General features: G+C 47.2%; 1 protein-coding gene across 1 annotated transcript in view; it reads left to right on the top strand.

The window, feature by feature from the left end:
* The window catches only part of NPHP4 (nephrocystin 4), a 969,441-nt gene that overhangs the window by 586,231 nt on the left and 361,171 nt on the right, over positions 1 to 22,039 (top strand). Inside the window, exons 16-17 of the mRNA XM_085608868.1 lie at positions 9,901 to 10,073; positions 15,162 to 15,322. Coding sequence (XP_085464994.1) covers positions 9,901 to 10,073; positions 15,162 to 15,322 — 334 coding nt within the window. The remainder of the gene's footprint in view (positions 1 to 9,900; positions 10,074 to 15,161; positions 15,323 to 22,039) is intronic.

Below are 22,039 nucleotides of genomic sequence, written 5' to 3'. Positions count from 1 at the left end.
AAAAAAGGCTTTAATGAAAAGCAGTCCCAGGAGGTCTGCTGAGCCCAGCAGGCCACCATCCCTGGGAGGGCCAGCCATTCCCAATGGGGTCGCAAATTGCGAGTGGCTCATTAATATTCATGAGCCTCGCATTTTGCGACCCCATTGGGAATCGCTAACAGTGTCTCTGACATGTTGTACATTTGCTTTTGCGACTCGCAAATTGTGACTCACAATTTTTCGCAATTTGCAAGTCGCAAAAGCAAATGGTCGTACATCTGGCTCTATATGCTTTACTGTATTATATATCATGGGTGAAATCTATACCAAACTACAGTTTTACCAAAGTTAGACCCAGAGACTCCATTGATGCACCAGTATTTATGGTAAATCATGGTCTCAAATGCAGATATGACATTACATTTTCCCATATCTGCAAACTGTGTGGCATACCTATGAGTTTTCTCTGACTTCGCTCCTAATGAGATTTAGGCTTTTGAATCACCCTGCTGGGCTAAGTTAATAATTCTGCTGGCCTGCTGGAGGATCAAAGGCCTCAGTACACTACATAGTCATTAGTCAGTAATTACGGCTGCTGTTAAGAGAGGATAGGGTGAGGATGGTATCTGTGCTCATTACTTTTTCACACTGCCCCTTGCCTAGGAAGGCTCAAATCCACAGAAACAAAGGAGGCTAGCCAGACCCCTGAAACCAGTCAGAGGAGGGGCTGCCATTTGAAATTTGGGGGGATGGAACATGCAGCTGTGACAGTTGGGTGCAAGGCTTAGACTCTCAGAGAAGGTCTTTCAATAGACTTCTTGACGAAATTCTCAAAATGCTGTGACGGAGGGTTGGAGCAAAGGTGGGTGATGATGTGTCACCCTAGGATTGGGCAGAGGTACCTAGATTCTGGAACTTTCCACCCACACTTAAAGAACCCTGCGCAAGGGAGAGACTTTAAGAACAGTCGGCACCTAGGGGAAGGCCGAAACAGATGGAAGAGAGAAGACGCCTAACCCTTGCTACATGGGTGGATTCAAGGACTTGTGACTTTAGTGGGCATCCAGGAATGAGGATTTGTTTCTCCAGGGCCTCTGGCATTAGCCCCCCACACCTTCCAGGGGACAGTAGAGGGATAGATCTAGTAGGGGATCCAGGAAGGTTCCCCTGATCTTCTGTGGATTGGTCCTGCAGGTATGTGACCTGCAAAATGGAGAGGCCCCTGACTCACCTGACACACAGGTGCCTTATAACCAGCTAGGAATTATGGGACTTGAGAAGTGCAGGCAGGGGGAGCACTCTGCCTTAAAGACATTGAGGGGGCTGCTGAGGAAGACTCGGGCAGAGGGGAGATATCAGAGAGATATCAGTTGCCCAGACTTGACAACAGTTCTACAAAAGAATGAGCACAGTAAAAAAAAAAAATTCAAAAGGAAAACGAGAATTTAGAGGCCAGAGCGCCCGAGGAAACCCTCCTGCTGCATAGAGCCTGCAACCAGGAGCAGAACAACATCAAAATTACCTAAATATGCCAAATGGGACCCCAGAAAGCCCCAGGAGAAGGCTTGGGGGAATAGGTCATACGTGGGCAAGAGTAGCATTCTCCACCTGGTTTTCAGAATACTGCCGGGAAGGATAGGGAGCCCTGTACTTGTAAGTGTACTTTGGCTCTCTCTGCAGGAAAGATGTGCCACTAGGCACCCCTAGCCCTCTGGACTTGCTCACGGAACTACAGTAAAAGAAAAATACGAGTGCCACTGCACTGTGTTCTTGAAATGTCCCCGAGGCCCTACAAATTCCTGGCAGAAGATGAAAGCCTGGAAGCTCCCAATGCAGACTAGAGCCCCGGAGTGGAGATGGGTGCTCACCCTTCCCTCTGTGCCCATGTCTGGAGGGGCCATGCGCACCGAACAGATGTTCGGATCCATATGTGCTAGTGGGAGAGAAGTGGAACCCTGACTCATGTGCCAGCTTTTCAGGAACAGTTGTGCATGCACGAGGAGCTGGCAGGGCCTGCTGGGGCTTTGGGAATCGCCCAAATAAAAATAATGGATTTGGGTGCCCTGTGCAGGACCAGTACACTTTTTACAAAAAAAAAAAATCAAAAGAGGCACCACCAATGGAGAGTTGAGACTGTATGGGTGAGTGAGTGGGTGTAACAGTGGCTGTATTGGTGACTAAGTGGATTTGTGAATAGCTGTATGGGCGTGTGTTTGGCTGTATGGGTGAGTGACTGGTTATATGAGTAGCTGTTTGGATGAGGGAGTGGGTGTGTGTGTGGCTGTATGAGTGAGTAAAAAGGGGACAGAGGCACGCAGCACCCTTGTCCGAGCCAATTATGGACCCGAGGACCCCATCCCCGTGGCCTTTCTGCTTTATAGGTGGGTGCCTCTCTGCCCATACGGGAAACCTACCAAGCAACACTTATATTAAGTTAAGGGTAGCACTTTGCCTCCCTCCCAGAGCCTCATTAGGCCATGGGGATCCCCTCCCCGGGGCCGATTTCAATCAGAAAAGGGAGGGTGGCCGCTCTGCCCCCATCCCCGTGCCTCCTTAGGCCCCGGGGACCCCATGCCTGAGACCTACAATTGCTCCGTATATTTGCTTATTTTGTCCCGGTGGGATTTGGTCACCAGGGTTCCCATCTGTCCTTAGTTAAAGTACCCGACTCCAGGGAATGGAGTCCCCATAGCCCAATATGGACTAGGGTAGCGGGGCCCTACTGTCGCTTCCCCCCCATATTTTTTTTTAAAAACATGGGCGCCACCATTTGGATTTTTTTCCTGCAGGATTGTGGAAAAAAGGGATGATTTATTTTTATACCTTGGCCCCATGGGATTTCCTCTGGGTCCTCCCCCCATATGGCCTGTGGTCAGGGTATCCCTACCCTGGCCCCTTATATTATTTTTGTTTTAAAACTTCAGGAAGGGGGACCAAGTCCCCCTAGTCCTGTAATGACTGCCATATATAGCCTTCTCATGTTACTGACGGCTCATCAGAGTGCTCGCTCCCGCAGGAGTCTGACTCCCACAGGAGCGAGTTGGCCTAAGGATGAACAAATGTTCCCTGGGCCAATCAGAATGCTCTATGTTTGTACTTCTGCTTTGTTGAGACTCGCGATAGACTCTTGCGTAGCCAACATCTCCAAATATACATTTATTTTTAACCTTAATCTGTCAAAAAATATTGAATAGATTTACACTAAATCACAAAAAACATAATTTGCAGGCCAAGATCTAGCTTTCTGCCAAATTTGGTGTAATTCCGTTTTGCTGCTTTTGCGGTAACTCTGCTTAAAGAAGTCTATGGAAAATTGCATGTGGAAATTTGCTTTTGGGACCCCTCTTTTTTCTCAGCTCCCGCTTGCTGGATCCCCAAAAACTATCCAGGAAGGAGCTGAGGTGAATTTTCTTTTTTTGGGGGGGAAAGTTTTGTGAAGATTTGTAAAACTGTGCCAAAGGTATTTGCAAACCAAAACACACCTTGTCTATGGGAAAGCTGATCTAACTAGGTCAAAAAAAATATGTAAATATTTTCATTGTGCTTTGTTCTGTTCTGAGTGTGCTAATTGAAGGCTTCTGTGTGCTTGTCTGCATTTGTGCTTGCCCAAGAGTCTGATGCTCTGTGTGTGGGCTTTAACATCTGTCCGACCCACAGAGACAAGTTTTCAAACGCGAAGGACTGCCTTCAAACCAGACTGCCAATTCTGGACCACCTAGCGGCGTGCCAGCCAGCCAGGTGTTGGACTGCTGCAACAGCAGCAGGGTAAATATAAAGAACAACAAAACGTGTTTGAGTAAGGGAGTGTGCACTGGTAGAATAACCACTCAGATCACCTGCACTGATAGCAGTTTCTTGACTAAACCTAATCCAGTCACTAGTGAGATTTAGAGAGGGCTTGTACCTGTCTGTACTCTTTGGCTGGCTGGTGCCTTCATTAGGATAGTTCATCAGCAGATCAGGTGAGTAGAGCTTCAGTTTGCTCTGTCCAGAAAAAGAGGAGCAACTCCTCATTTAGTAGCGAATCTATGTAGGTCCAGATCTAAAGGGGTTCAACACCCTCTCCAAAAACCACAGCCTATATATCGTGGTTCAGGATGTTGGACAGTGGCCCACTGCCAATGAGTCAGTGCATCACCCTGAACCAAGTGGTCCAATCAATCAGACTTGGACAGTTTACTTCCTCAAAGAAGAATCGGGGAACGGCCTATTTCCAGAATTCAATACAATGGTGCTTTCCCACCTGAACATGACCAGCTATACCTTGTAGTGTGGAGAAAACTTGTGCGCGTTCTACAGAGAGCCGTTGAAATAATGAACAGCAGAGGAAGAAGTGAATGTTTACAAATAACTGTTTGTATCACTAGCACATGCGCTTATAACGTTCAAAGAGCACTTACAATGCACACAAGCTACAATGACTGCAAACAATGTTGCCAAAAGTATCTACCCAAACACACACAAAATAATGAACACAAATCATGCCTAATCGGCATAAGACTTTTGATTTAACTTATGCAAGGGTGCGGTAGATATATCACCTGAATGTAACCACCACATCAAAAACGTTAACTATGCTGCCACCAACCAGAGATTTTGCAGAGGGCTGGTGTAGTGAATCTAGAGCTACCTTTTTGATACTCAGTGTGGAGAGCGATGGAGTCTTTTCACTCATGGTGCACCAAAAGTGGTATCTCTGAGGAGCTCCAGCTTGCAGTTTGAAGGCATTCCTTTAGATCAGAGGCCTCACAAACTGTTGCCAAAAAGCAACAAGCATTGGTAAAACCAACAGGACTGGCCTTTTATTAGGTGAAGTGGTAAAAGTTGGGCGCCTGGTTTTGTTGCCTTAAACTGTCATAGGAATAAAATCCCATATTGAAGCAACATCTTGGGCTACAACAATATAAACGCTGGGAGGAGGGCTCCATTGATGAACATAATGCATTAGGAGAAAAAAGCTGTACCTCAAAGAACATTGTTATGAAAAGGAATCAGAGAAGAAGATTATTTAAAAGGGTGTGATTACGAGTGGGTCGGTGTATTCTGACCCTTGCCTAAACCCTGGTTTACGCACAGTTGGAATTATGAGTTGGAAGGTATTTTTTTTTTTTTTCTTTTTTTTTTTATAAAAGTTTTTATTGAACAGTAAAAAGGATACAAGCATGGCCATCAAACCACCAGGGCTGGCCGCTAGAATCAAAAAGGATCACACAGTGTTAAAGTCATTAACCGGCCCATGGGGCCCAGCCCATTACAGAAGCTCCGGTTACATATAAAGGAATCAGGATACATACATTTAACATAAATAACAACTAAAAAAAAAAAAAACAAAAAAAAAAAAAAAACAAAAGGCGAGGCGTAGTGACATGAAGTGGGCGTCTGACTACAGCAGGGGGACTTCACATCCGACCACCAGATGGCGGTCAAGGGGAAGGAGGACTAAGAGGTCAGTGGGGGTCCACGGGTGAGCCAGGTCTACACTCGGATATTCCAAATACGCAAGGAACCATCACGGGTCAGGGGGACAAGGCAACCTCGGAAGTGTCCACCAGGGGGGGAGCACAGATATTCCCCCGATACTCATTCCATTGCCCCCAGATTCTGCCCCATGCCCCCGGTTTACCACGAGCCACATACACAGTCTTCTCCCTGAACATGCACCAGTCCATGTTCTCCATCCATACAGACAGGGTGGGAGGCCGCTGGGAACCCCAAAGCTGCGCTATATCTCTCTTGGCAATCATGTTCCCCAGGGCCGCCCACCGAGTCTGGGCCGCGTTATAATTATTGGGCTCCCACACATTCAGAACACAGCGACGCACCTCCGGCAACAGAGCAACCCCGGTGACTCGTCCCATAACCTCATGCACCCGGCGCCAGTATTCCGGCACCTCGCGGCACTCCCATAGGATGTGGAGAAAGGTGGCACTAAGCCCACAACCCCGCTTACAGAGCCCGTCGTCAGAAAATCCCATCGAAACCAAACGGGGACCCGTCACGTAAACCCGGTGGAGAATCTTAAGCTGGACCAGACGGAGACGGGCCGGGATGGCCACCTCCTTAGGGGACGACAGTGCGGATTGCCAGTCCTCGTCGTCCAACTCCACCCCATCTCCCGTCCATGCCTCCCGGAGACGCACCAAGAGGTCAGCCCGATTATTAATCAGTTTTTTATAAATGAGAGAGATAGTACTGTCGGGCACGTGACCATCGAGTACGCGGTCCTCGAGGGGCGAAGAAGCCGGGACCGTGGTCCCTTCCCCAAAGACAGAGAGCAGGGCATGCCGAACCTGGGCATAACGGAAGAACTCCCTTTCAGTAAGCTCGTATTCGCTCTGGAGCGCCGCGAAGGTTTTAACCGCGCCCTTAACCCATAAGTCTCCCACTCTGCTAATACCGATCGTGTCCCAGTGCTCAAAGCCTTTCGTTGTCCAGAGGCTACCCAATCGGTCGGAGACGAATAAAGGAGTAGCACACGTTAAACGCTCACTCCAGCCCATGGCTACATTAGCTGCCTTCCAGATCCTTACCGCAATCTTAGTAGGGCCCGTAAGGGTCCTTCCAGCCAAGCGGGAGTAAAGCGCCCTATTATAGTTACCGCCGGGAAGCAGAAATTTATCCATCTCATACGCCGGGTTCAAGCCGGGCGCATACGTGGCATGGTTAATGGCCGATAGTTGGGAGGCCCAATAGTACCTTCTAATGTCGGGAAGCGCGATGCCTCCGTCGTACCAGGGGAGAGTGAGCTTTGCCAGAGCGATACGCGCCCGCCCGTCCCACACCAGTCTCCTCTGCAGGCTCTCCACCTCCCGAAAGTAGGTAACCGGAATGACATCGAAGGAGTTCTGAAGTGCATAAAGGAATCTGGGAAGGGACATCATTTTAAACAGAGCTGCGCGACCAAGCGGGGACAAGGGCAGTTTACACCACCGAGCCGTATCCTCCCTCAAATGCCGAAGTGGAAGCAGGAGGTTCTGCTCATGGCGAACCGCCGGGTCCAACGAAACGTACACCCCCAGGTATTTAAAGCCGGACAGAGATAGTTGGATCGGAAGCCGAGGCGGCAAGAGAGGAGGGCCACCAGAGATAGGATACACGCAAGATTTAGACCAGTTAATCATCAGACCCGAATTTCTCCCAAAGGAAGTAAGGACATCAAAGAGAACATTAAGCGACTGCCGCGGCGAGGTGAGATACAAAAGAATGTCATCCGCGTACAACGAGACCCGGTCCTCGAAGCCCGGGGCCCACCGGATCCCTCTGATCGAGGGCTCCCAGCGGAGCCAGGCCGCGAGCGGTTCCAAGGCGAGAGCAAAGAGCAGAGGGGACAACGGGCACCCTTGCCTCGTACCCCTACCGAGAGCGAAAGGCTGAGAGACCCGCCCATTGACGACCACCTGAGCCATTGGTCCAGCGTAAAGAAGCTTCACCCAGCCAAGAAATCCCTCCCCAAAGCCGAATTTGGTCAGGACAGCCCAGAGGAATGGCCACTCGATGGTATCAAAGGCCATCGTGGCATCTAAAGAAACCAGTACGGCTGGTTCGGAGAGGTACTCCGCCCTAGCGAGGGCGCCGTGGAGACGCCGCAGGTTAAGAGCGGTATTACGATGAGGGATGAAGCCGCATTGATCCGGATGGATCAGATCACAGATAACGCTGAGCAAGCGAGTGGCGAGGACTTTAGCCAGTATCTTAGGCTCGGCATTTAATAGAGAAATAGGCCTGTAAGAGGCACAGCGGTCTCGTGGCTTACCATCCTTGGGGATCACGACTATAGTAGCCAGACGCTGGTCGGCGGGAAGGGAACCCGTTTCGAGGGACTCCTGGAACATACGACGGAGGAAAGGCGCGATTTTATCCGGGCGCAATTTATACAACTCAATAGGCAGGCCGTTGGGACCCATAGCCTTGCCAGAGCGAAGGGAGCGGATCGCAGTTGCAATTTCGTCAACAGACAAGGGGACGTCCAGCTGTTCACGGTCCTCGACAGACAAGCCGGGCAGGGCAATATCCCGCAGCAGAAGGCGAGAGTCTTCCTCATCCCTATCAGTCACCGGGGAGTACACGGCCCGGAGGTGGTCAGCAAAACACTCCACAATCTCACCAGGCTCAGTCACACACGCTCCATCCGAGACCCGAAGCTCCGGGACCACACGATTCACTCTCTCCTTCCTGTCCAGCCAAGCAATCAATTTACCCGCCTTGTCTCCGGCGTCATACAATCTACCCTGCCGCTCCCTATACATAGTCTTGGCAGCATCGGTGACAAGAGACCTGTATTCAAACTGCTTCAAGCTGAGGGCATGGAGCCCATCCGGAGTGACACCCGCCTCCAAGGCCGACTCCAGCCCCGATATGTCAGTCTCCAGCTTCACCACTGCCTCATTCTTGAGCTTCTTAGCCACCACTATCTGGGAGAGGGCTTGTCCGCGGAGCACGGTTTTAAAGGCTTCCCACAGGGACATTGCGGACGACACCGACGCCTCGTTTTGAAGGAAATATTGATCAATCGACTTGACCAAGCTGTCGCGAATCGTGGGGTCTCGCAGGTACCAAGGGTTAATGGGAGCGATCCGCCCTGCAGATCGCGACCCGGTGTCAAAGAGCAGCCACAGCGGGGAATGATCAGAGATACCCCGCGCCAGGTGCCTAACCTCTCGAATCCGGGCAGTCTGGGCCGCGGGCATAAGAAAATAGTCTAATCTGGAAAGACTCCCATGCGCCCCAGGAGTTGGAAGGTATTTAACATATCGATAATTATTGGTTGCATGAAATACTTAAAGCTTCATTACATTTTGGTAGGTCAAAAGTGCTCAAATTTAACAGGCGCAGTGTGCATAGTATATACTGTACCATGTGGATTTTGGTGTGTTAACCACCAAAATCTGCATGTTATTCTTTGGAGACTCGTAATACATGCAATTTATCGCACCCGATAAATAACATACCCCATGGCATATTTATTTGTCAGGTGCAATAAATAGCACCTTTACTCGCAATCAGGCCCTTAGAGTAGGGGTATCTCATTTTGTCTACTAAAGAGAGAAAGAAGGTGTAACAACGTTCAAAATATAGGAAACGTAGTGCTCAGTCGACAATCAAGGGCTCAGTCCGATATTCTGAATCACAGCTCTCAAGTAGAGGAGGTTCACTTGAAAGCAAGCCACAATAGTTGAGTCATGAAACAATTGTAGTCTGGCTGTGCCCTTAAATTTGGGCTCATTACGTTCCACAGTTTGGGGCCCTGAACTCCCAACGTTGGATCCAGTCTATTTGGATTATTAAGTGTGTTGACGTGGAACACAGGGACCTGTTAGTTTTTGTAGACTTTACAGAATCTTGATAACTGCATTGTGAGCTACCTGCAGTTTAGACAATACGTTTACTGATTGAAACATCTAGTTAATACTGTGGTCAAGAGTGGACAACAACCTGCTCCAATAGCTTACTCTGTTCTAGTTCCACCGGCAGCAGATCTTGGAGCAAGAGAGAGAGAGACTGAGAGACAGTAATACTGGAAATTAGCAGTTACTAGTACACTGATTGTTACTTCATGTTTACATGATAGATATTTGGGCAAAACACTGAATAGCTGGCAAGGTCACTGTAGGTATTCCTGCATAGGTTTTCCAAGAGAGCTGTATTCTTCACAAAAATAAGTTCACCTCAAGTTGCTCTTTTTAGCATTAGTACAATTCCATTCCTGTCAGTATATCACAAAGTAGTACAGAATTATTAAAATGCAACATATGGAGTAAATAAGAATTGCATGTAAATAAATGCCAAGTTAAGCAGCGCACCGTGTGGAGATCATATTCACCTCCTGTATGATATCCAATATGAGCAATCAACTGCATTTAAATGTATGAGATTGATAACCTGACAAAAGTACTTGTTTTTTTGTTGTTTTATTTTCTGTAGGATTCCACAAGAAGGCATGCCTGCTCAGTGGCCTCAGTCTATCTATTTCACCTTCCAGTTTTATCGTTTTCCACCTGTAACAACTCAGCGTTTACAGCTAATGAAATTGGATCAGTCAGATTGGTCATCGCACATCCTAGTGCAGATAAACAAAGATGGCTCAGTTAATGCTGGTAAGAGCCTTATACATCTTTTGCAAGTGTTAAATTACTTATAGGAACCAGGGGCGTAGCTCAGACAGTTAGATTCGGGGAGAGGGAGGTTGAAACAGAGATTTCCCAACCATCACTGCCATTGCAATGACAAAATGTATGAAAAAAATAGTCTTACATTTAAAAGGATTCTTCTCTGCAGCACCTGAGAGCCACCATGTCCCTTGTTTATTATTCTTGGCCTGTTTAGTTAGAGAGGGAAGATGAGGGGTGGGGTGTGTGTGCGTGTTCGACGGCTGCTAATCTAAAAGGAAACCTGACCACAGACACTGCTCATGGACCCACCTACACATATTTATTAGGGGGGTGTCACACATCAACCCCCCCCCCCCCCCCCCCCAGAACTACGCAACTACGCACCTGATGGAAACCAATTTGTAGGTGTTAGTAATTATGTTAATGCAAAATGCAATCCTTAGGGGCCTACTCTTAAGCAGACCCATCATAAGCTGGAAACTGTTGATGTTATCTGAGAGAAGCGTGCCATACATAGAAGCAGCATCAAATAGTCTTTGCACTGGAGGAATTCAGACACCAGTGGTGTCCTCGAAAAGGCAAGGCTTTCTCTGGATCCTACAAGATCTTTTCCGACAGTCGATGAAATCATGATGCTTCCTCAGCCCTTGTGTAGCTTAACTTTGGATGGGCATAGTATTTGACTACCATAACATAACACACCCCATTCTAGAGAAATGCAGCACCCAGTTTACGCCAAATTCTGTACTAGCTAAAATGTAAAGTTCACTCTCCTAAGTAAACATGAGACGAAAGAGGCATATCAAGATGCAGGAATGTCCTGAAAACGTTACTTTGATATCAAATGGAAATACCCAAAAGAGCGCTTACAAAAGCAAGACCAAGGACCACTTTGGGGAATTTATTACCTTCTGCAATTTCCAACTCATTTTCTTTTATTAGTCTGCTTTCTTGGACCTCAGTGAGCGCACCTCATGCATTAGAACATGACAGACCCTTTACATGCCACTTTAATGGTATTTGCACCAGACTTTCATAACCAGCTGAAGTGGTGAAAGTATATTGGGCTTAATTAGGTTTATTCTAACTTCTTTTCCAGGTAAATGTAGGCGTTGGATGTTTATGGAGTAGTGCCTCTCTTACCTAGTTTCATTTGATCAGGATCCCTTAATCCACAACAATCGCAGAAAAAAGGTGTCCTGAAACAGCGATCGTGTTGGAATCCTTATTCGGGGGGGAACAACATCAGCATTTTATTCTGGGATTTAGTTATGAGGAAATCTATCTCTTTGCCAATGATGTAAGTCATCGTTTCAGCACCATCATCTTTGGGTAGCTCTTCAGGACTCAACTCTTTATATTATTTTAATTGGTTGGCTTTAACTCCCACTGAAATATGATCACATGCCAACAGTGTGCTTGATTGTGTAACATTCAAAATGTCGCTGCCACTGCCTCAGGAGCCCTCTCATCTTTGCGGAAAATACGTATGTGATGCTCTGCCACAGTCCCCCATACCAGCACCTCTTGAACACAGGATCCCATCCAAAGATTGGTTTAAGCTCGCTGAGCCACAACATGGGGTCAGAAACTCGCTGCAGCTGGGTTAAGGAGCTGGTTGGGGAGCCTCTTATAACCATGAGGCACAGAACTGGAGGCCAGCTGGCCAGCCCTTGGAGTTAGTCTAGGCTCCTGAGTTCAAGATGAACTCCAGTCGGATTCCAGCTGACTCGGGCTGCCTCAGCACTGACTGATCTCGCTGGGCATCTGTTGGATCTCCCAGCTCATATCACCACACCTACCGAAGTCTAGACTGGTCCTGTTGTCTCCGGTGCCCGCCTAGGCTGCAGTGACATTGGCTCTGGAGCCAACCTGGCACTTCAGATCAGGAGGCGATGTCGGCCTGTGCTTGGTTGATGACTCATTATGAGATAACCAAAGCGCAGCCCATGTCTTGAGAGGATTCCCAGGCAATTCCACTCTATCATCAGCGAAGGCTAGAGGCCCTGTTTGACTTGGATTCGGTCATCGTCCAGGGCCTTCAAAACATTCCCCATGTAAATGATGATTTACTATACCCACATTACACGGCTGCAGATCTGTATTTAGATTTATAGAATGCTAGTGACCTGGATATTTTCCATGAATTGGATTCGGGGTCTTTTTTCGGTGATAGTCCTGAGAGCCACAGAAGTGTTGGAACTTCAGCTACCCAAAGTAGACATCAAGGCAAACCTATTGAAAGATCTTGCAGTCTGGGCCCGCCTCTTGAACTTTGCTGGCCATTTACAAAACTTGGACAGTGTTATAGATGCCAACCTGTTTCAAGCTATGGCCAGCATCTCTAGTAAGTTGCACTGTAACTAGGCGTCATATGCCTGACCCAGCACCCAAATCCTAAGAGCCTGGTGGTTCAGGCTTCCACCATCAAGATCAACCTCACACACTCCCCACTACTCCGCCATATAGAAAATCAAAGTGCATAGACATGTTCAGGAAGAGGGTGCTCTCATCTGCCAATTTGGCTTAAGAGTCCCTGAACACTAAAAGCATGCCAGCAAGATTTGCACTGCTGTTCCCTATGAATTCAGAAATACTTTTGCTCAAACAATTCAAGACAGACATGATGTAGCTAGTATATGTTGAGAGCAGGTCTAGGTATAGTCTACTGTGCAGGTCACAGCAAGGGCAGCCGTGTGGTGATCAGGCATCCTGTCTGGATGCACAGCACAGGCTTCTCTGGGAACGTGCTTACATCCTTATGATGGCTTCAGGATTTTGGGAATAAAAGATTATTCTGCATTGAAGTGATTCAATGATGGTTGGGCTGTGGCCCACTCCTTATGCTTTTTATCTCCTGTGCATCAGTTTCACCATAAATACTAAACATTTTGAGAATACTCTTGGATATCGACTATCCTAGCCCTTGCAGCCCCCACAGCAACCTGTATGGCCTTTTCATGAATCCAGAGAATGTGATCACCAGCAAGGACTGTAATCCTCTTTCCTGCCTATCGCAACTGCAGCCATGCATAACCAGAAGGGGACAGATCTATATGCTTGGCTGGTCTACAGTTATGTCAATGGGTGTTGTAGGTTGATCAGCACGATGACATTTTCTTGTTTACATCTGTTCCTCTTTCAACCCCTTCTGTTTTTGTACAGACTTCAGCAGCTCATGCCGCCATCGTTTCCCAAGAAGTTTGATCATTGCTGGCTAACGGGGTTATGGAGAGAGTGCTCGGGCAGTGAGGGGCCAGGGGTGTTACTCCTGGTACTCTTTGGTGCCCAGAAAGGGCAAATATCTTCAGTCTCTGACTACCTTCCTTCAGAAGAGCGAGTTTAAGATGTTGACCTTGATCCAGGTCCTTGCTGCCCTGGACCCAGGGAGCAGGATGGCGTCCTTGGACTTTCAGGATCCTTACTTTCCATCCTGCAGTTCCACAGATGTTCCCTTCAAGTTGTGGTATGGTCTGAATACTTCAATATGCCATCCTAGCTCCCCTCATTGAACACCTCTAAGTGTTAACAAAGGTGATCGCATTGGTTTCAGCCTGTGTTTGGAGGTCGGAGATACACATATTTCTGTACCTTGATGACGATCTTGCTGCATTTAGTTGCGACCCACCTTAGGGCAACTGTCACCCTGTTGTCATCCCTCCATCAATAAGTCGAAATCCCTTCTGCAACTCAAGCTGATGTTTCCCAACATTGGGACCATACTGGGCACCATGACTTTCTAGGCCTTTTTACCCCACTACAGCAAGCCAAGGTTTGGGTTATAATCCTGATGTTTCAGGCACCCTCCTGGTTTGCAGCGTGGATAATCTGATACTTCTTGGCATCATGCATCCTGCTGTCCCTCATGACCATTGGCACGTGCACGCCCTAAAGTGGAACCTCACCTGCAATGAGTCCAGCAGTTGGTTTGCTTACTGGACAAGATGTGTATTTTAGAAGAGACAGCCTTGGATATTCAGTGGTCGATGACATCCCGAAGACTGTTCCTACTCCACCCAGAGCTCACAGTAGTGAAAGATGCATAGAGTCTGGGTTTGGGCAGTCACCCTATGGAGGTGAAAGTTAGGAGTCATTGGTCTGCAGTGGAGAAGAATCATCATATCAATCTTTCAGAGATTTGTGCGTTGCAGTTTGCCCTAAAGGCCTTTCTGCTATTCATCAAGGGGAAGCAGGTTCAAATACTGAGACGCATTACAAACATGATGTGGGACTGCAACAAGCAGACAATGTGGGGAGTGGATGCTGTGCTAGGATGTGTATAGACTTTCAGTGGGGCCACAATGGCCTTTCTAGTTAACATTACGTTAGTAGACTTCTGGATATCGTCTACTTGGTCATCTATCAACACATTCACTAAACACTTCTGTGTGGACATTCATGCCCGACAAAGTACAAGTCAGACAACCTACTTTAAACATGTTCCGTTTAACTCTCTGTGTTTCTCCAGAGCCACTCCTTTGGGTGAGTGGGTACTGGTTTGTAGTCTGTGCACAGCATGTGATCTAAAGCTGCGCATGCTGCAAATGGAAAACATTATATATCTATAACAATCAGTAATCTTGCAGTGCCATAGATTCACATACACACTAAACACCTCCATGGTTGCAAACACATGGTAGTATGCCTGATTCCAGTGCATAGACATCATAATTCACCACATCTCTGCACTAACGAGTACTCAGAAGTGTAAAAACTCAATTGAAGGTGCTATGTGCGTCTTGGTGTACTGTGGAATTCAGGGGAGTTATCACAAGTCATTTTTAAACTGAAACTCTAATGAACACAAAATAACTTAGAATATCTGATTCCAACACTAGATGACAGTGAATAGAAGGCCCTACAAGCTGCAAACATATTGTTACAGATGATGTTCTTGTGGATAATGTTATGATCTTGAATCTTTTTTTTATAATGCTTTAAATCGTTCTTTAAATGGTGTCATCACAAAAACTCTGTATTTTCTTACACTCTCCACACTACAGTAATTAAAGCACCTGAATGAGAATTCAAACATAACATTTTTCTTTATGTGTAAACTTCGTTCAATTATAGGGCTTCCTGGATACCAACTGAAGTATATGGTGGAACCTGCATTTCTAAAACCTGGAGAACAGCGTTGGTTTATACGCTATCTTGCTATTCATACTCTTCAGATTGACGTTTGGGATGGTGATTCCTTGCTTCTGATTGGATCTGCTGCAGTTGAAATTAAAGTAAATATTGTTTTATTAGTCATATATAAATATTTATGTGCAAAATAGCCATTGCAAAATGAACGATTAATCTCTTTATAGAATTCAGTTTTTCCCCTTAATGAGCACTGTCTTGTGTTTACAGACCCTCTGGATATCCAGGTGTCTGCTTCTATTTAACGTGAAGCAATAGCCTTAGAATCTGAGTACTTGGCTTTATTTCTAATTGAAACTACTTCCTATGAAATATCAGGATGAGACCCTGGAATTTTTGTAATAGACTATCACATTGTAGGTAGACTGGTATTGGGGGAATAGGATTAGGAAAGTGGGGAGGAGGGACCCTATACCCCAGTGTGTTGCACTGATATCACCCAACACTGAATGAAGGATTTAGCACATGGTCCAATCAATTTAGTTCCATTTTTCACATTTCAGGATTTTGTAACTCTTTTGGAGCCATTTCCAATGAGCTTAAAAGTCACACATATTTAATTTTTTTTTTGCTTTTTTTGATTCTTTTGTAAGACTGTTAAACAGGCCTTTTTTCGTTTTTAAACTTTGCAGTGAATGGATAAAGGCACTATTTAAAATTTTATTCCAATGATTCATTATGTGGCATTTGGGGATTTAGCATGACATATGGAAATGTGAAACTTGCCTTATGTTGAATTTTAGACCTAATGCTATCATGAACGAAACCTCGATGTCTCGGACAAGTTTGCTTTCTGAATGAATGTTGAGGTGTCCCACTGAGTGGGAAACGAGCAAGTCACTTCACTTTAAGCACTGGGACTCCTACTGGAGACTTTACTGGGACATGCCTGGGAAAAACACAAAAGGCCCAGGTCTCACAGAAAATATTGGTCTTCCAGGAAAGAAGATTACAAGACATTTGCATAACAGTAAATGTTGGATGTTCTGGTCGTTGTGCATTCAAAGAAACTTAGCACCACCTAGAAAAAATTTTGTTATCAGGCCTAGGTTTTTCTGTGCAACTCACCAGGGCAGTTTTGATTGTCACAACAGTGTGAGGTTGCATGATTATGGCTTCTCACTTTTAAAGAAGTTGGGTGCAGATTTACTGTGGCAGTTGGTCATCGTTTTTTCTCAGTAATGTGTCATAGCTTATGTGTACCTCATTTAGTTTTGACTCAGCTTATAGCATCACCATGCGCGGCTTTACGTGGTTGTGATAAGATGTAGTTTAACTTAAACACTGTATTTTTCTGCTCGTAACTCTGAACCAGGAGGGTGAGTCCAGGAGGGTGACGTTCTGCAGCCTGGCGAGGCTGCTTCTTAGCCTCTTCTGCCATTCAGTGGCTCCGTGACAGATACTCTTCTCAGGACTTGGGCTCCAGTGAATTATTGAGTGCCAGGCTCCACCTTCCTTCTTCGGGTGACCTGATCTTTTTGTCCCAGCGCCCCTCTCTAGAGAGTCTTCTGGTGCAAGCTTCCACTAGCTAGACTAACCTAACAGTTTCCCAAATACTCCCCCTCATAGGGACTCTAAGACATTGGAGATGTTTGAGAAGAGGATATTCTACTCAGCCAGCTTGACCCTCTGATCAATTAATGCCTCCTGTCTGCTGGGAAAGAATACCAACATCCTTTGGGACTCATTGGCACAAGTCCTCCCCGGAGTTCCGGAAGCCTCTCCCAGTCCTCTCACAGGCAATTCAGGATGGTTGCGATGTGGCCAAGTTAACGATTCATTGTGGATTCGACGCCATCAACTCTGTTGGGCAGGCCATATGCCGCCATGCACGACTTTCAACCACTGGTTTCCTGGGTGATATCCAGTCCTCACCAATTTACATGGCGTTTGATGGAACTCGCTTGTTTAGGGACAAGGCTAACTCTGCCCTTGAGCGCTACAAGAGGCGTAGGGGCACAGCTTGCCCTCACGTCCTCTTTACCCATTGTCGCCAGAAGCAGTTCCACTGGTATGTTCATGGCTTAAGTCACGGTATTCCCTAACATCACCCTATCCCACCCTAACAGGGAACCCACCAGGTTCGTGGGAGAGGCCGTTGTGACACCTTCCAAACATCTTTAGTGTACCGTCCTGGTGGGAGGTACAATCTACTGATTCTATCCAGGTTGGCAAGCGATCACATCAGACAGGTGAGTCCTTCAAATTGTCCGTAAAGGTTACGCCTTGACCTTCCTTTGGTCACTGCCACATATTCTGCTATTAACCCTATGACTGACGGAGGAACATCTCTCTATTTGTGGCAGGAAGTGCTAGCCTTATTGGCCCAAGGGGCTATAGAGAGGGTGCCATCGAAAGAGGTAGGGCATGGTTGCTAATCCTGCTACTTTCTGGTGCCAAACAAGGATGGAGGTCTTTGGCCCATTTTACATCTGCGCCTTCTCAATCTCTCCCTCTGGAAGGAGAAAGTCAAGATCCTCTCCCTGGCCCAGATCTTGTTCTCCCTAGATCCTGGAGACTGTATGGTAGCGTTGAATCTGCAGGACACCGATTTCCATATGCCTGTCCTGCCTGCCCATATGCGCTACTTTCAGTTCATAGTGGAAGATGAGCATTTCCATTTCGTTGCGCCTCCCTTTGAAATCACCACCACCCCTCGGGTCCACACAAAAGTAATGGCAGCGGTGGCAGCACACCTTCGGAGGTCGAGAGGCTGGGTCTTGTAGGCTGGCTCGCCACAGACAGTCGTCAACCAGCTTCAGACTTCGCCAAACCTCCTGTCATCTTTGGGGTTTACGTTAAACATGCCAAAGCCACACATGACTCGTTCTCAGATGCTCCCCTTCATCCGAATCGTTCTGTACACAATTCAGTTTCGTGCCTATCTCTGGGGAAGAGAGTCCTGTACATTCAGGCTATGATCCCGATCTTTCAGTCTTAGGGCTGGCTTTCAGTTAGGTCGACTCTGAGGCTGCTGGGACTGATGGCCCCCTGCATCTTGCTTGTTGAGCACACCAGGTGGCAAATGTAGGCTCTGAAGTGGGATCTGAAGTTTTAGTGGGCCCAACATCAAGGGAGCCTTCTGACCACATCCAGAATTCGGGGGAGACTGAGTAAGATCTGTAATGGTAGTTACTGGACAACAGTTGGGTAAGAAGCAGACCCTCTCATTTCCCCACCCAGAGCTAATAGTGGTAACCAATTCATTGTGTCCAGGTTGGGGTGGACATCTGGGAGAGATGACGAACAGAGGGCACTGGTCTTCAGCGGAGTCCCAGCTCAATATCAACCTTTTGGAGCTGAGGGCCGTCTGCTTGTTGCCGAAAGCCTTCCTTCTGTCCATCAAAGGGAGACTCGTACAGGTGCTCCAGGAGCACACCACTGCCATGTGGTACTGCAGCAAACAGGGTAGGTGGGATCAATGACCCTGTGCCAAGAGTCCTTGCACCTCTGGAAATAACCTGGCCACCCAGGAATTTACCTGGTGGTGAACCAACTGGCAGGACTGTTGAATGCCAGGGCAGACCAGCTTCGCTGCTGGCCTCTAGCGGATCACAAATTACAGATAAATCTGGAGGTATAGCAAGGTCTCTTCTATGAATGAGGAGAACCTTGGCTCGATCTGTTTGCTACTGCCTGTAATGTGCAATGTCAGCACTTCTGCGCGTTGGAGTTTCCGCCTCATGTGGATCGTAGGACTCCTATATGCCTTCCCACTGATACCATTCCTGCCCCAAGTTCTCAAGAAGATCTGGACGGACCAATTCCAAGTCATCTTTGTGGCTCTGCACTGGACACGGAGAGTATGGTATCCAGAACTCCTGGGCTTGAGCAACATCCACCTTTATTTGTGGAGATCGAGAGGAGGCAGCTGACAACCTTTGACCTTTCTCCAGAGGTGGTTCATGTCGTCTTGACAGACAGACATTTCTTAACAAGAACTTTACATGCCTGTCGTTGGGACAAATTTGTGGTTTGGTGTGGCACTCACCAGATTGACTCCCTACATGCAAAGGTGTCCAATGTTTCACTATTTGTGCTGTCTCTCGCCCGGCAAGGCCTTGCTGAGGCCACTGTTATAGGTTATCCTTTTGTCCTCTTGGCCTTCATATGCTTGCTTCTTTGATGCATTTTTTGAAAGGGCTGCAACATATGTTTCTCCCTTCTCTATTTGTGATGCTCCAATGGGACCTCAACCTCGTCCTTACTTATCTGATGTGTCCCCCATTCAAGTTGCTCCACTGTTGCTGTCCTTTAGGGCTCCTAACCATCAAAACAGTGTTCCTTGTCATCACTTCGGCATGGCGTGTGAGTGAGCTCCTGGCTCTGTGTGTTCACCCACCGTACACCACCTTCTTCCCCGACAAACAGGTTCTGCGTACTAGGGGAGCCTTTCTCCCAAAAGCTGGACCGCCGTTCCACATCAGCCAAGCCATTAACCTGCTGGTGTTGTGTGCTCCACTTCACCCCTCCAAGGAGGAGGAGCGGCTCAATCGCTTGTACCCTCAGCATTTACATCGCACCAAAGACCACTGGGTGGACGATCAGCTCTTTGTTGGGTTTGCCGGCGCATAAAAAGGAAAGGGTGTGCAAAAATGTACCATCTCACCTGGATCGTACTCTGCATTAAAATCTGCTACTGCACAGGTGAAAAAGCAGCCTCCAGAATGACTGCATGCCCATTCCAGCCGGACCAAAACTGCTACCACTGCGTTAGCACGCGCAGTCCCCGTCCTAGACATATGCCAGGGAGCTACGTAGGTATTCCTCTATACGTTCATGAAGCACTGTTGTCTGGACAGCCAGGTCTGCTGAGAATGGCATTTTACATGCTTAGTCTTTAGTCTATCCACAGTGCCTATTAGGTACTGCTATAGTATATATTCAAAAGGTGAGGAATCTGCTGCTAGAAGTCTCTATCAGAAGAATAAGTTACTGAGCTTCGGTAATGCTCTTTCTGGTAGAGAATCCATGTAGCCGCAAATTCCTCACTGACACTCTCACCCTCCTCATTCTGTGTTTGGACTCTGCTTTAAATTTATTTTCTATTTTTTTATAAATCTTTTTATTGAGAATAGAAGCGGTATCAAGGGAAGGGGTGGAATGGAGAACAAAAGAGAAGGAAGGTAGCAATGCAATAAAACAAAGTGATTCAGCACCGAGAGACAATATTCCGCAATTAGATCAGGTGACAATTTGATCAAGTAACACAACATTATCAATACAATGAGACTTTTCCCCCTTACTGTATCTCCTGCGAGTCTCTTGGCTCCCTTCTAGGGGGATATGGAGGTGTACACCGCCCTCCGTGCGCGTCGTTCCAGTTACCCCTTACTTTTACCCGCTTCCCGGGGCAGCCTCTATTAGTTTAAACTGTCTTTTAAGCCACCATATATGTGTCCATGTCCTTTTCCTAGTCTTTGAGTCACGGAGGCCTTGCCACTCCCCAATTGCGAGCTATGCTGCGTTTGGCAAAAATCAGACCCAACTTCATCCACATTTTCCCCTTTGTCATAATAGATACATCCTCCCAGATATTCAGGAGGCACCATTTTGGTGTTGGGGTTATCGATGCCTCCCATATCTCATTCATTTTTGTTACCACATCCCTCCAGTAGGATTGTATGACAGGACATTCCCATATAATGTTGAAGAAGGTGCCCTTTGATGGCAAGAACAGCAACAGTTCTCAGTGTGTGCACGCTACCCATTTTCAAGAGTGTAGTTCAAGCGTAATAGACCCAATGCAGTATCTTCTGGTCAATCAACCTCAATCCCGCCTTGATGGCTACCGCTCTTGGTGAGGCGATTGCCTCCGACCATTCATACTCATCTAAGCCACCTATGTCTGTTGCCCATTTGTCTCATAATTGTAAGAGTGCCTTGGGCAGATTATTTGTTCGTTTTCTGTACGTGAGTGAGGTCGCTTTGCGAGTCATATGCCCATCGAGCAGTCAGTCCTCTAGTGGGGAGTACTCTGGAAGTTCATCGCCCTTGGGGATTGCCGATTGTAGTGCGTGCCTAATTTGTAGGTACCGGAAAAATTCAGAATCTGCCAAACTATATTCCTACTGGAGGTCTGAGAATGTCACCAATTTTGGATAGGCCTATGAGGTCCCATTTGTCGAATCCAGGGTATTTACCTAGTGTCCCAAGGGCCTTTGAGTCCCATTATGGGGTAGTTGGCGTCAGTTTGTTGTTCTTGCCCTGCGCCCCGTTGGCTGAATGTCAAACTTTAATTGTAGTGTTGGTGGGATTCTGTTGTTGCACATTCGGAGACGTCGCATATAGGACTCTTAGGTATCCGCCAGGACGCATCCTCCAACGGTCCATACATATCGAAGGTACGTCGTCCGGTAGGTATACCTACTGGTTGATAGTAGTTAGGTGCCCGCCCAGTAATACCTTCGTATATCAGGTAAGACAAATCCCACCATCTTACCACCCAGTGTTAAATTTTTTAGTGCAATGCATGCCGAACCACCATCCCATAGGAGAGTGAGTAGCTCTGAATTTACTGCCCCAAAGTATTTTGCGGGGACTGGATATGGTGCATTGTGCATATAGGAAACGCGGTAGAGTCATCAACAGGGCCTCCCTCCTGAGGATCGAGAGCGGCAGTGACCTGCAGTGTTGGATATCTGCCTTCATCCGTTCCAGCAGTGGTATCAGGTTTTTAGTGTAAGATAGGGCGGGGTCCGTCGTGGCAAAATTCCCAAGTACGTGAAGCCATCCATAGTTATTCGGATGGCACAGTCTTTGAGAAGCATGGGCGGGTTTCTGCGGAGTATAAATAGTTGAGA

The sequence above is a fragment of the Triturus cristatus genome, chromosome 1_2, assembly GCF_964204655.1.
Source record: "Triturus cristatus chromosome 1_2, aTriCri1.1, whole genome shotgun sequence".
Lineage (NCBI taxonomy): Eukaryota > Metazoa > Chordata > Amphibia > Caudata > Salamandridae > Triturus > Triturus cristatus.
This window is presented reverse-complemented; position numbering and strand designations above follow the sequence as displayed.